The 13,499-nt window shown below is 51.5% G+C and overlaps 5 protein-coding genes across 5 annotated transcripts; 3 read left to right on the top strand and 2 right to left on the bottom strand.

Annotated features, from left to right (window-relative positions):
- Window positions 1-846: 846 nt before the first annotated feature.
- On the top strand, window positions 847-3,283 carry MRS44_000029 (uncharacterized protein; the record flags this gene model as incomplete). Its single annotated transcript, XM_046272914.2, has 2 exons — window positions 847-1,609; window positions 1,665-3,283. 2 exons carry the CDS (start codon window positions 847-849, stop codon window positions 3,281-3,283), a joined length of 2,382 nt encoding a protein of 793 aa, XP_046129854.1.
- Window positions 3,284-4,211: 928 nt separating this feature from the next.
- Window positions 4,212-5,775, top strand: MRS44_000028 (uncharacterized protein; the record flags this gene model as incomplete). The annotated part of the gene is made up of 3 exons (XM_065623972.1): window positions 4,212-4,325; window positions 4,411-4,545; window positions 4,603-5,775. 3 exons carry the CDS (start codon window positions 4,212-4,214, stop codon window positions 5,773-5,775), a joined length of 1,422 nt encoding a protein of 473 aa, XP_065479610.1.
- A 432-nt stretch (window positions 5,776-6,207) lies between these two features.
- Window positions 6,208-7,125, bottom strand: MRS44_000027 (uncharacterized protein; the record flags this gene model as incomplete). The annotated part of the gene is made up of 1 exon (XM_046279597.2): window positions 6,208-7,125. The coding sequence occupies one exon, from the start codon at window positions 7,123-7,125 to the stop codon at window positions 6,208-6,210; it is 918 nt and encodes a 305-aa protein (XP_046129856.1).
- An 867-nt stretch (window positions 7,126-7,992) lies between these two features.
- MRS44_000026 (uncharacterized protein) lies at window positions 7,993-10,421 on the bottom strand (the record flags this gene model as incomplete). Its single annotated transcript, XM_065623964.1, has 3 exons — window positions 7,993-9,465; window positions 9,511-10,107; window positions 10,281-10,421. 3 exons carry the CDS (start codon window positions 10,419-10,421, stop codon window positions 7,993-7,995), a joined length of 2,211 nt encoding a protein of 736 aa, XP_065479609.1.
- A 488-nt stretch (window positions 10,422-10,909) lies between these two features.
- On the top strand, window positions 10,910-13,076 carry MRS44_000025 (uncharacterized protein; the record flags this gene model as incomplete). The annotated part of the gene is made up of 2 exons (XM_065623956.1): window positions 10,910-11,682; window positions 11,756-13,076. The coding sequence occupies 2 exons, from the start codon at window positions 10,910-10,912 to the stop codon at window positions 13,074-13,076; spliced, it is 2,094 nt and encodes a 697-aa protein (XP_065479608.1).
- Between the last annotated feature and the right edge of the window lie 423 nt (window positions 13,077-13,499).

Raw genomic sequence — 13,499 nt, 5'->3', positions numbered from 1 at the left:
GTTAGAGTTTGATAGTGATGAATAGTGAATGGCAATTCGATCTGAGCAAGCCTCCTGTATTTCTGCGATATGAGGCAGGTGTGTGGCCCGCTTCAGGAGCTGCTCTGCGTCGATGGTGTCCAGAATTCGCCACTCTTGGTGCCCAGGGGGAGAGCGGTCTGCCGTAACGCTCAAGTTTGCATGTGGCAAACAAAAATTCGTCAATTCTGCCTCCGAACTTGGAATGCGCCTTGCTGAAAATCGCTCAAGTTTCGTCCCAGGGTCGGTGCCATCTGCAATCAAGCTGAGCCGACTTGTGGTGTAAACATGTCGAGCTTGCAGGGCCTCTATTACAAAGGCTTCTCTTAAACTTGGCTGGTCTGCAGGAAACATGGGCTTGGACAATGGATAAGCTTGACGTTTTGGATGCCCAACACACCCCTAGACCCTTGCCTGACCGTTGAAGTGAGCCTTGTGCACTTTGCCTAAGGCTGATTCTACCAGGACTGAATTGGCTGTGCCCTCACCTCCCTGAGTCTCGTGTTTTATGTCCCTCGCTGGACAAGGCATCATCAGCCCTGCGACGCCCGGCTGCTATGGACGCCACGGACGCTTGCATGAGAAGTCTACTATTGGAGGAACTCCAAGCTGCAACTCGCGTGATTCGTGGCAAAGTTAATGGCAGGGTGGCTAGGGTGGTAGTTAGCCTGGGGATGAAGGTGGGCACAGCCCCGAATGTAACTGTCGATCCTTACCGATTGATCAGCAGATGGATGTCGATAAACACCAAGACGACAGGCATCCCCTCACGCCCCTCAGCGGGGATCAACATTCAACTTTCGCCAAGTCACCACATCAGCAACAGAGATGAAGCTTTTCCGAAAACTCAAAGGAAAGAAGGAAGGGAAAAAGGAAGAGAAAAAGGAAGGGCATGCTGGAACGTCAGCAACTCAGCAAACCCGGAGTCAGACTCCCTCGACACCACAAGCGCAAAATCGGAATGCAGAGCGACGGTCGACCGCCCCAGGGGGCTTGGGAAGTTTAAGGGTTACAAGCTCAGTAGCTCCCAATCTCCAGGAACTCATGAAGCTCATGGCGTCGCCAGCATCAAGCATGTCTGCAGAGGAGGCAAGAAATATGGTTGAACTTCAGTCACCTGGGCCTTGCCCGATATGCTGCAACTTGGACCCATACCGAGCCCCTCCGGATGTGGACACCAGCGAGACTCATCGCTCATGGGCTAGGGCTGAGTACAATATTCCCGCCGAGACTCCAGTTTCAAAGATCACGGTAGAAAAGTCAGAAGACCTGGTCGAATCGTCTCAGCGCGGATGCTTGTATTGCACCATGATTCGAACGGCACTCGGAACAGCGAACCCTACATGGGAAACCGAGAAGTCCTATATGTATATTTACTTGGCTAGTGGCCTACCGGTAATCGTTCATCTGGCGTTTGGTGGGACGTCTACAGTGAGGATGGGGAGGGAAGAGATGCTGAATAGCTTCGGTGTCGACCTACCGGAGGGACAGGCTATGAACTTCATCATCACAATCGACGACTTTTCCAAACCACCCATTGACGTCGAGATATATCGGTCTGTTCTCAACCCTAGTGAGACTACCGTTGGCGGTACGTCGTTGTCCATTTATAGGAGCTGGCAGAGCTAACCGTGTATCGTAACTAGATGTTGTCGTAGCACCGCTTGTGGAGCACATGGGTGCCGCATCTCCGATACCAGAACATTCAGGGGACCCAAGATGCTTCGAGTTCATCAATAAACAGGTCACTAACTGTATGAAGAATCACAAATGTGGGGGGGATGGTCCTCTTCCTCTGCTTCCCGACCGCATCATCTGGATCGAAGCCAACAACTCGACGCGCATACAACTCGTGGAACCCACGGACATCCGTGCCAAGTACATTGCGGTTAGCTACTGTTGGGGCCCTACCGGCCCCGATACCTATCTCACGAATGCATCGACTTTAGAAGCGAAGAAAGCCGGCATACGGTTCCAGGACCTGCCGCCGCTTTTTCAAGATGTTGTTAGCTGCTCCCGATCACTTGGAATAGAGTATGTCTGGATCGACAGGCTATGTATCATTCAGGGCCAAGATGAGGACTTCAAGCGTCAGGCAGCCAAGATGCACCAGATCTATGGCAACGCCACTTTGACTATTGCGGCGGCCTCGGCGGGGTCTGAAAACGACCGAATCTTGTTTCCGAGAGACATGAAGGGGCAAGCGTTCAATCTCAACCTTAACATTGACGGGATCGGATCCTTAAAGCTTGGGGCTCGACGCCGAACACATCCTCTGGGCACTGAGGATAAAGGCGGCGACTATGGGAAAATTTCTACCAGGGCGTGGATCTGGCAAGAACGACTATTGTCTGGATGCATGATTTTCTATACTCCGTCAGCACTCAAGTTTGAGTGTAACCAGCATTCCATCTGGGAAGGATTTGCCCCGGATGTTACAGGTCATTCTTGGTCTGCGCAGCTGAACAACATCTCACACACTTCTTGGACCTCGTTGGTGGAGGAGTACATGAGCAGGGACATCACTCGCCAGTCTGACCGGCTCCCAGCGATGGACTCAGTTATGAAGCGCATATCCCAGAGCAAGGGATGGTCTCCTCTCTGGGGAATGTGGGCTAACACGCTGGTGGAGAGTCTGGGGTGGCAGTCAAAAGTATCAGAAAAGAGCGGAAAGCTCATGTGCCGCACGAACCCGGGCAACTACGCACCTAGCTGGAGCTGGGCCAGCGTTGATGGACCCATCTCGTACGTTTCTGCCAGAGGCTTGGGCGGCCTCGAGGCAAACGACCCGATGATTTATGATGTCGAGATTCGAAGCGTCAACGCGGCCTCGGGCTTGATTCGAGTCGCCGGCCATGCCATCTCGGTTGAGCTGAGTTGTCGGGTTGAGATCTATGAGCCGGAAGACGGAAACCCGACGCGTGAGAGAGACGTGAAGCACCATTACGAGGTCCTGAGGGTTTACAACAATGGGCAGCCGTTTCCCATGCACCCCGACGTTCACTTGAAGCCAGGGAACATAAACGGCTCGGGACAGAATGTCAGGACTGTAGTTCGGCTTCCTCACAGTGAGAAGCCTCCGGAGACGTCATGGACCGCCAATTGCCTCTGCCTCCTGGTTGGCAACATGAGATTGAGAGCTCAGGTGCTTTTCTTGGGTGGCTCACTACGGCAAGAAAGGGCCTGGGAGCGCATTGGAATGGTTGATGGGCTACACCCTGCTATTTTTGGGACGTCTGAGCGACGTCTTATTGATATTGTTTAATATGGATGGTGTAGCGGGAGCGTCAAGGATACAGTCAAGGATACACGTGGAATCTGTGATGGAATTTCATTATCAAATCAAGATTCGGGTAGGCCAGACAGATTGTTTATCACGAGCAGGCCGAATGACCTTCCATTCATTGAACAACCGTTGATCATTACCATATCGACGGACACATATGTAACGCAACCCCCAGCTGCTCCACTCACCTCCATCATTTCACTTGGGCGTTACATCTTGGCTTTCGACTGAAGATAAGATTAATCAGAAGTCCCGAGCCTAGTTGATAAGCTTACCTGCCATCCTTGTAACCCCCCGTGCCCCTCTTTCTTGGGGTGTCCTGTAACAGCCAAGCAATTACGACATTTCTTTGGCTTTGAGGATAGAGTGTCCGTCCAATCACGCAATGTGGAGCCCATCTTGGTCCGGAATATTTGGGTCGTAGTCTTGGCCGTCTTTCATGCGTGGCCTACCATCTCCTTGCAAACCTGCCTAATATGGCGTCGTATCCGTTGCCTAGTGTGCATGGCCCAGTGATTGAGACTAGGACACCTTCTATATCTGGGAAGTCTCCGGCTGGCAAGGGAGATTCGTCAATCTTGCCAAGATCAAAAATTCCTCTTGCCAAAGTCAATTGCAACCCTCTGTAAACCATGATTGGAGCTTTGCATTAATGGTAGAGGGCCAAGATACACCGCCGTCGCTTGCCGATCACAAGACTCGGGGCAATGATTCGTATCCAGTTCAGAAGAACAAGCTGGGCAATGATGAGGCAATGGACGAGTTGATATCCATCAGGGTACCAATTCCGAGGAGGCCGAAGGAGATAAAAAGGGCCAATCGCCTCTGGTGCATCAACATCTCAGCTCCTCAATAGCCACCCGCATCTCACATCTCCTCCCGCTCATCTATCTTTTCAAATCTCAAGATGGTTCGTGCTGCGGTTGGTCTGGGGGCCTTGGCTACCCTGATCTCGCTCTCCAGTGCAAAGGAGATCAAGCCAGATGAGGCCAAGGCAGCGAGACTCTATGACTCGGGAGTTGTGCACAACAACCTCATGGCCCTCAAGAATGCATGTTATATCCCTGCCCTTGACACCGATGGCCGACATCTAACACCACATCTAGGAGGAGTGGGCTCGCCAGGAAGAGGCTGGAGCTTTCCAGAGCGAAAAATACCCAAAGCTAGGCTACGCACGCTGTGTTGACGGCTTTGCAGAGGCTATCAAGGGTGATCGCAACAACACCTTTGCATGCCACAACGTGAGTTGAGACTCATGTCTTCTTGCATCGAGATCACATATTCTGACTTTGCCCTAGGCTGATCTCCACTCATTTCTGAGCCATGCTGCTCTTGGCAGCACGGGAGGACGTGGCTCTTCGTCGTGGGGTTGGACCTCTGATGATGGCCGCGAGTTCGTTGCCATTGGCCAGTATGATGGTACCGCCTTTGCGGAAATCGACAAGAAGGGCAAGCTCATCTATCTTGGCCGTCTTCCCCAGTACTCTGAGCCATCTCAGTGGCGCGAGATCCGCACATACAAGAACTATGTCGTTATCGGATCCGAGGCCGTTGGTCATGGCGTTCAGATCTTTGACCTTGAGAAGCTTCTTGACATTGACCCGGCCAAGCCGGTCATCTTCGACGCCAAGAAGGACCTCACTAGTCACTTCAGCGCGCTCCTACCTCTTGGTCGTGCTCACAATGTTGTGGTCAACGAGGAGCTCAAGTATGGTGTCGCTGTGGGCGCTCAGCCCAGAACCGACCCTAACTGCTTGTCGGGTCTTAACTTCTTCGATCTCACCGACCCGGCTAACCCGGAGTCGCTTGGCTGTGCAAAGGGCGACGGCTACGTGCACGATGCTCAGTGCCTCGTCTACCGTGGACCCGACGAGCGTTACCAGGGTCGTGATATTTGCTACGGCTACAACGAGGACACCCTCACCATTTATGACGTTACTGACAAGGCCAATGTCACCAACATCATCTCTCGTATCTCTTACGAGGGTGCCTCCTATACCCACCAAGGTTGGGTTCTGGACACCCAGAACCAAGAGTTCCTGGTTCTAGACGATGAGCTCGATGAGCAGAACGGTAACGGCCCTGGTGGTGATGGCTTCCCAGTGACGTTCATTTGGGACATTAGAGACCTGGAGAACCCCAAGCAAACGGGCTTCTTCAAGCATCCCACCAAGTCCATCGACCACAACCAGTATGTCATTGACAACTTCATTTACCAGTCGCACTACGGTGCTGGTCTGCGTGTCCTGGATGGTCGCTCTATCCCCGAGGATCCAACCGGAGCTGGTGTGTATGAAGCTGCTTGGTTTGACATCTATCCCGAGGATGACGACTTGCCCGGCGGTGGCGCGGTCGCTTTTGTCGGAACCTGGTCCTCTTACGCGTTCTTTAAGTCGGGTTACATCTTTATCAACACCATTGAACGTGGTGCATTTGTTGTAAAGCTGACAGGAAAGCTCTTTTCCAAGTAGTGTACCTAAGGAGAATGATCTAGCAAGGGGGAGGACCTATGTGACCCAGGTAGTTTAGCTTAGGTGGTAGTAGTAACTCATAGGTTCTACTCAGATAACTCACGGGAGTATGATTAATTATTTGCTAACTGCCCAACGTATAAGTATCACTATACTAGGCAATCAAATCAATCTTCATCACAAGTCTGTCTTTGTCAACCCATAGGCGTCACCTAAAACTGTGTCTAGATAGGCCTCAAAGTATATTATTCCACGCTCACTTTCTCCCAGTGTTGGCCCGCTGAGCGCACTTCATGAGCCTTGGTCTTGTAACCTGGGGGTGTTTCTAGTAGAGCGAGGATTGATTTTCATGTGTAGATCCTAGTTATGGTCTATATCTACGGCCCTAGCTTTCAGAAGATGATGGAGCAATTGAGTAGGCAGGCTATACTATTAGGCTCCCTGAACAGCCTCCAGAGCAGCCTTGACAACTTCATCCAGAGACTTCTTTGGAAGACCCAAAAGCTCATTCATGATCAGCCCCTCTTTCTCCAGGTGACCCCCGAACTTGCCAGTGACAAAACCAGTCTCGATAAGGGCATATACGGCGTATGGGTCTCCAGAAGCCACGGCCGCCTGCTTTTCCTCTATGACGCGGAGAGTATCGATCTTTTCAGTGGTGTATTCCTGACCGCTGATACGCTCAATAGCCGCAAGCAACATGTTCTGGGTAATGGCAAAGTCGCTGAGCCATACCACCTGGTTCCTTGTTTCGTCCCATTTCTTTGCAAGGGCATTGACCAGGGCAAGAGCGGTATTCTCCTCAGTTGTGGTACTGAACCAACCTTCGCCATCGTCCCAGACCACAAATTTCTTTTCCTTGATGTGCATTCCCAGAAAGTCGTGCTGCGCACTCCACTTGAGCCACATGCCGCAAGCAATGGCCATCCATTCGAGGCCAGTCGATTCCTTGGAGCGAAGGTAATCCTGGATCTCGCCCTTCTCACGAAAGACCGAGTTGAGCGCTCTTGCTTCAGGCTTGTTGTTGTTGAGGCCATACTCAGACGAAACATAACGTCTGACTTTGGCCGCAACGGCCGCATCGATGAATCGCAGTTGTTCGCCGACGGCGAGCGACGTCATGCAGTTGATAATGGCATCCTGCCCAGAGAAAGCGCTAACCAGGGCCTCAGAGGGGTAGGAATCATCAACGGTGATGGTCTTAAGACCGGAAGGGAGTTTCCCCTTGGACGAGGATCGCTGCAGAGCAGTAACAACGAAAGTGGGTTCCTTGACGAGTGCTTCGAGAACAACAGAACCAATAGAGCCTGTGGCTCCAATGATCAGGATATTCTTAAAAGGGGAAGCCATTGTGTGGGAAAAAGATATGCGACTTGGTATCGAGTAGCTTGTGTGAATAATGAGATGTGAGGCAGTAGCAAATGTTGATTTTGTGTCTTTCTCGTAGTTCTCTGGGGTCTATATTTTTACCTCTCAGTTCGGATTCGCTTCTGTATTTAGTCAGTCAATGGGGTGAAAATTCTGATGGCAGCTGAGTTATCATGCTGACAGCATGCAGCAAGGCATTCCTCCAAGTGCCAGAATGTCGTAGATGCACGTTACTCATCAAAGGGAACCGCTCCGGCGGAAGGGTGCAACCGTGTTCAGTAAACAATATGGGCTGCTCATAATCATATCATCCAGAATTTATGCAGTCGGATTAATTTCATAACCCCGCCGCTTTATCTTTGGGCCCGCTTACCAAACCACGTTCGATTGACCCGCTTCTCCATTCCTGAGTAAAGGACGACTTGGTGCCATCCTACACTCAGCCGACAAGAATGTAGCAATTCTCATCAATGGGTCGTTGGAAGCAGACCATTATCCTTACGCCAGAAAGAAAGCCTACGTTGTTGATATAACTATTGGAATGCATGTCCTCGCATGGTTTGCAAATTTCCTGTGCTTACGTACCGCCTGTTCCTCACAGGAAACCTCATCATTAACCTGGTCTGCCGATGAGTGCGTGTAAAGATTACAATGATGGCCTCTTTTGGAACCGTTATTGACGATAATCGTAACAATGAGTTCTCTTAGAGGCATCACTGTCATCAATAGGAAAAAGGAGTCCAGGCTGTCGAGATGCAAAGGAGCGTAGATAGCATGAAAACTCCCCCGTCAAATTACCACATTGGCTAGGTAGATCTGGATACCCTATTGAAGAGGGTTGCTCTCCCGTCACATGTCACCGCCCCCTTCAAACATGCCGTCGTCGAAGCTAATCACCCTGTCCATGTCGGCAAATTGCGCATCAAACAACATCTGTGATATCATCCCTAGCTCCCCGCCGCTGCCCGAGCCGCCGCTATACGGCTCGGTTGAATGGCCCAGAGAAATAGCATTGGAGGAAATGTTGACCGGCGTGTACTGAGACACCAGCTCTGTAGCGCTATAAGTAGTCCGTAACTGTGGGCTTGGAACATTTGGAGCCTCATTCCGCAACCATTGGCGCCTGTCCAGGCCTCCAGATGGGGTCTGTAGAGGTACCTTTGAATGCTTTACTTCGGTGGTATATGCTGGAATGCTGATCGCGAATGATTCATCCTGGGTGCACTGAGCATGTAGCTGAATAAGGGTTGCGGAATACTTGGAAGCCAAATTGTCTTGAGGACCAACAAGTCCGGCCCATCGTTTTGACATGGCCTCCAGGCTCTGGATCAACAGCCAGAACTCGGGCGACAGGCAATCGATCGAGCTATAACGCCAGTATAGAAGAAGAACTCTGGCAGCAATATACACGCAAAAGGCGAATTGATTATTGAGAGGGCCCATCTCGGCCAAGTTGTTGAGGTAATGATCCGTGATAGTCGCAATCTCGACCGCAGCCGCCTGGCACGTATCGACGCTGCAGAGACTCGGCAACCTGGTCCGGAAAGGCCAATTCAGCGGAGGAAAGGCGATAGGCTGGTGAAGAAGAATCATGGATGCGTTGTGTGTGACATGGGCCAGGGTCAGATTCGGATCCATCCTCGACGATTGCTGCGTAATGTTGACCTTCCACTTCCTCGGGAGCAGCATCTTCCAGTGCACCAAGCGGACATCGAGCTCCTTGAACCGTGTCAGCCAGCTACTCAGGTCCTTCTGGTCTTTGGTGTTGACCCTCTGCTGGAGGAAATAGCTCGTAACTCTACTCAAAGACTCTGTGGCCTCGATGCAGTAGGCAAAAGCGCCCACGGTTGACATGTCGACGGCAGATGCTGCTCCTGGTGATGTTCCTGCCTCAGATGGGGTGCGACCCTCATCGTCTGCACCAGCCTGCGACAGGATTGGATGTGCAGGGAGGAACGCGATGGGGTTTCCGATGCGTGCGGCAGATTTATCCCAGATGCCAAAGTAAGGGGTAGAAACGGGATCCTCCTTTCTCCAGGTTATTCCATCGCATGGCAGACGACGATTGACATCATCAGAGGTGAGACTAGTGTTCCAACCCGTTGTCACAGAGCAGAAGCGGTCCAAGTTGAAGACGCACCAAAACACCCTCCTTCGCTCTTCAGCCTCGGTCCAACCCTGTGGGGAAGACAAGGAGATATAGGGCTGCGAAAAGGAGGATCGATCAACTTCATCGTCCTCGATTGTCAATTGCAGGTACTCGACGATTCGGGTCAAGGCGCCGACGAGTGACCATGCTTGCGATGCTTCACCATTGCCGATCTAGGGCGAGGTCAGTATGTCGGGTGGAGCAGCTAAGGAATGTACACTTGCATCGTTGAAGCAGATAATAATAAGTGCTTGCAGGTTCTCAACTGACATGCTCTTCGTAGCTTTGGCCACAATCCAATCCCTGAAGTCTTCTTGGTCCCCGGCGAATGTCATTGCCCTATCCGCGATGACCTTGCTCGAGACATATCGTGATGCGACAAGAACCATTGCCTGCAGGACCAGATGCAAAGTGTCTTTCCCTGTATCATCTTGGATTCGTCTGCGAAATCGAGCCTCATGAATCATCGGGATCCATGGATGTATGTGGGTGAAGTAGGCACTGATGATCTGTTCCAAGACGCTATTATCGGGCAGAGACGGGGCATTGTGTCTATCAACATGTTGATGTCCAACATCACTGCTGATTCGACGCCGTTTGCGAGAGACATCGCTGCCTTCCGGCACCGACGAGGACTTTGGTGATTGCCCGCTGAGCTTGCATATCTCTTGAGCGAGGGACAACAGGATGCTGTGGCCAGTTGCGGTCTGTCCCTGATGAGAACTTGTGTCACCGCCAGAATTCGCTTCAGATTGCAGGTTGTTGAGAGCTTCCTGTTGCCTCGAGACAGACCGTTCCAATACGTCTAGTTCTATCTGTTAGCTTAAGTTAGTGATCCCGTGCATCACGCAATATTTACCAAGCCTTCTGTGTAGGTTCTCGATTGCCCCGGTCTTCATCCCAGGCTTGGAACGCTTCGACTCATAAACACATTCATACCCTGGGCGCGTCAGATACCGTGAGACCTGCAAAGAGGCCAATGACCCACCTGTTTTGCGACAGTTCTCGCAGGTTGGAGCCTCCCTCGAGCATCGAAGCTTGCGTTTTCGGCAGCAGTTGCAGGCGAGGCTCGTATCGGGGCCTCCTCCGGTGGGCTCGTCGGTGCGAGTGGAGGCGTTTGGCCCGTCATTATCCATTGGCCTTTCGTAAGATAAGCGGATATCCACGTGGTTCAAGGTCAGTGAACGTTTGTCATGTTGTTTCGGAGGAACGATAAAGGACTTGAGGGGGCACCGGGTCCATTTATCCGTCGTCCGCTTGAATTGCCCCGAGGTGCCGAACCCCCGCAATCCTCTTCGCTCTCAATACTGCCATCCAAGAAACAGGTAGCGATGTTGATTTTGCCACAGACCTTGAATAACTGAATGGAAGAGATAATCAGACGTCTTCAACCGATCGCCTTATGATTCAGTCCAAGTAATCCCCCAACTGTGCGACATCGCCTAGAGTCTCATTGAACACCACGTCAGTGGCTCGGACAGACATAGCCCGAGCCCCGAATGACTTCACCCGTGCTTCATGATTATTTTTGATGATTCCTTTGCCACCTTGGAGTGATAAACTTATTCTTTGCTACTCTTCTAAGTATCTTCCTCGGCTTCCCTACATTGTACTGCCATGACCGGGCTTGTTGGCTTCACTGATAACCCATTCCGGGAGCGCTCTGACCTTGTCCGAGCAGCCACCGCCCTCATACAACCGCTTGGGTCATACAGATCTCCAGCTAGAGCCCGTGTCAAGCTGTTTCCTTCTACAGCTCCAGCTTTTGACGATGTTGCCGCCCAACTGGAGGGGTTCGCCCGCCCCTTGTGGGCTATTCAAGCTCTTTTAGACGACGAATCCGACGACGGAAACCCCAGCATCGGTGAGGCTCACAGCTGGATTCAGGGTATCCAAGCTGGCGTGGACCCTTCCAGCTCTGAGTATTGGGGTGATATCGGGCCTTCTGACCAACGCATGGTTGAGATGGAGTCGATTGCGTTTGCGCTGTTGACCGTTCCAGGGGCCATGATGCGTCTTTTGGGTCGAGAGTCGACACTGAACCTCACAAAATGGTTGCAGCAGATCAATAATCATTCCATGCCGCGTAACAACTGGCGGTGGTTTCGAGTTCTCGTTAATCTAGCGCTGGTCGAGGCTCTTGGAGTACCAAGACACGAGGTGACGCATATGGTGGATGAGGACTTTGCATTACTTGATGAATTCTACCTCGGCCAGGGCTGGTCCTCTGATGGCGTCTGGGGGGACGAGAGAAAACAAGCAGATTACTATTCCGGAAGTTTCGCCATCCAGTTTGCGCAATTGCTCTACATTCGGTTTGCTAAAAGGGATGAAGAAAGGGTCCAGAGATATCGACAACAAGCAGCCGAGTTTGCTTCCCAATATTGGAGGTACTTTGATGTCAATGGTACTCAACCCTCCCACTGCTATCTTCCTAAGCTTGATCTGAACATCTAACCTGAGACAAGGCGCCGCTATACCATTTGGCCGCAGTTTGACCTACCGATTCGCATTCGGAGCTTTCTGGGCAGCCCTCGCTCTCGTCGATGTCCAGCTCTCTAGTCCCGTGGGAAGCCTAGGTTCCATCAAGGGCATGCTTATGCGGCACCTACGATGGTGGTCAAAGAAACCGGAGATTTTCAATTCTGATGGTACCATGACCATTGGGTTTGCTTATCCCAATATGTACTTGTGCGAGGACTACAACTCAAGACAGTCCGTGTATTGGTGTTTGAAGAGTTTCATCGTCCTTGGCTTGCCTGAAGGCCACCCTTTCTGGACCTGCGAAGAGGAGCCCCATCCCATGGCGAAGTTGAGTCTGAGCAAACAGCCTCAAGTTGGGCATCCAAACCCTCTTCAGGCTATCTGGCCTGCTCATCATATTCTCTGCAATTCTCATGAACACCACTACCTCCTATCATCAGGACAAATGACGACCAGAAAATTCAAGGCCAGAGAAGCCAAGTACGGCAAGTTCGCCTACTCCTCCGCATTCGGATTCAGTGTACCTTCAGGCCCAGAACTACACCAACTGGCGCCAGACAGTACACTTTCCATCAGCTTGGATGATGGAGAGACGTGGAAAGTCCGGTGGCGGCCCTTCGATGTCAGACTTCAAACTGCTTTCGTTCGCTCCCATGGAGACTTACACAAGGTCCCTGCAATATCCAGTGTCTGGAGGCCTTTCAAACAGCTTGGCATGGAGATTGAGACCATTCTCGTCCCATTGACTCCGCACTTCCCGGGGTGGCATATTCGGTCGCACAAAGTAACGGGCCTCGATTGCTTGAGAACTGTTCCTTGTTCAGAGGGAATCCAACTGGTTGATGCCTCTTTCGCAATATCTGCCCTGTCCGCCACCGGCTACCATGTACCGAAAGATGCCCCTGGCGACGTGACGAATGGCTGCTTTTCCGACTCATCGAGCATTCTGATGATTTCCCATGCTGGATCCAGCGGCGCTGTGCACATCACACCCGATGTAGCTGCCGCTAGCCCTACGGTTGAAACCAAGCAAAAAGGCGAATCGTTGCTGATCGAAGCCGACCCGAACACCAACTTGATCACACAGAGGACTTTCATTCCTTCCGTTAGATACAACATCAGGTCTGCTACGCTGAATGAGACGAAAACACCGACAGAATCAGTAATCTTCGCAACTGGTGTGTTTGGGGTATCAAGTCATAACGTGGATCGCGGCGAGATGAAGAAGATGTGGGAGAAGCGGCCTATTGTTCAACTCAACATAGGCACTGCGAGCGGGAACACTATCCAGGTTTCATAGGTTAGGCTTCATGTTGGCATGACGAATTGTCAGTAGGTGGGTTGGGGCTTGCCAACTAGGTTGAATCTAGTGCGCCGAGAGCCTTTGTACATAAGTTTACCTATACGGAACTTCATAGTGATCAAGTACTTGGGGCATTGCCTGGATTTTGAAACAAAAGTTTGATACGTGTAGTGCCATGCCACCCAGAGTGAACGAGTCTTCGGCTTGGCTGTCGACGAACTCACAACGACAGCTTCGTCCTCGAGGGGCTTGCTAATGGAACCGACATCCGCCGCCTGGGCAGTTCTATCAAGACTAACGCGGCCACCCATAATGCGATTGTTGGTTGATGTTGAGTTGATGCATTGAGATGGGGGTAGTTGAAATAAACATTCATATATTACCTATGTACAAAGAGCCTTACTCTGTTCTGGGCGGCTC

The sequence above is a fragment of the Fusarium solani genome, assembly GCF_023522795.1.
Source record: "Fusarium solani strain SB1 chromosome Unknown bctg00000000, whole genome shotgun sequence".
Taxonomy (NCBI): domain Eukaryota; kingdom Fungi; phylum Ascomycota; class Sordariomycetes; order Hypocreales; family Nectriaceae; genus Fusarium; species Fusarium solani.
This window is presented reverse-complemented; position numbering and strand designations above follow the sequence as displayed.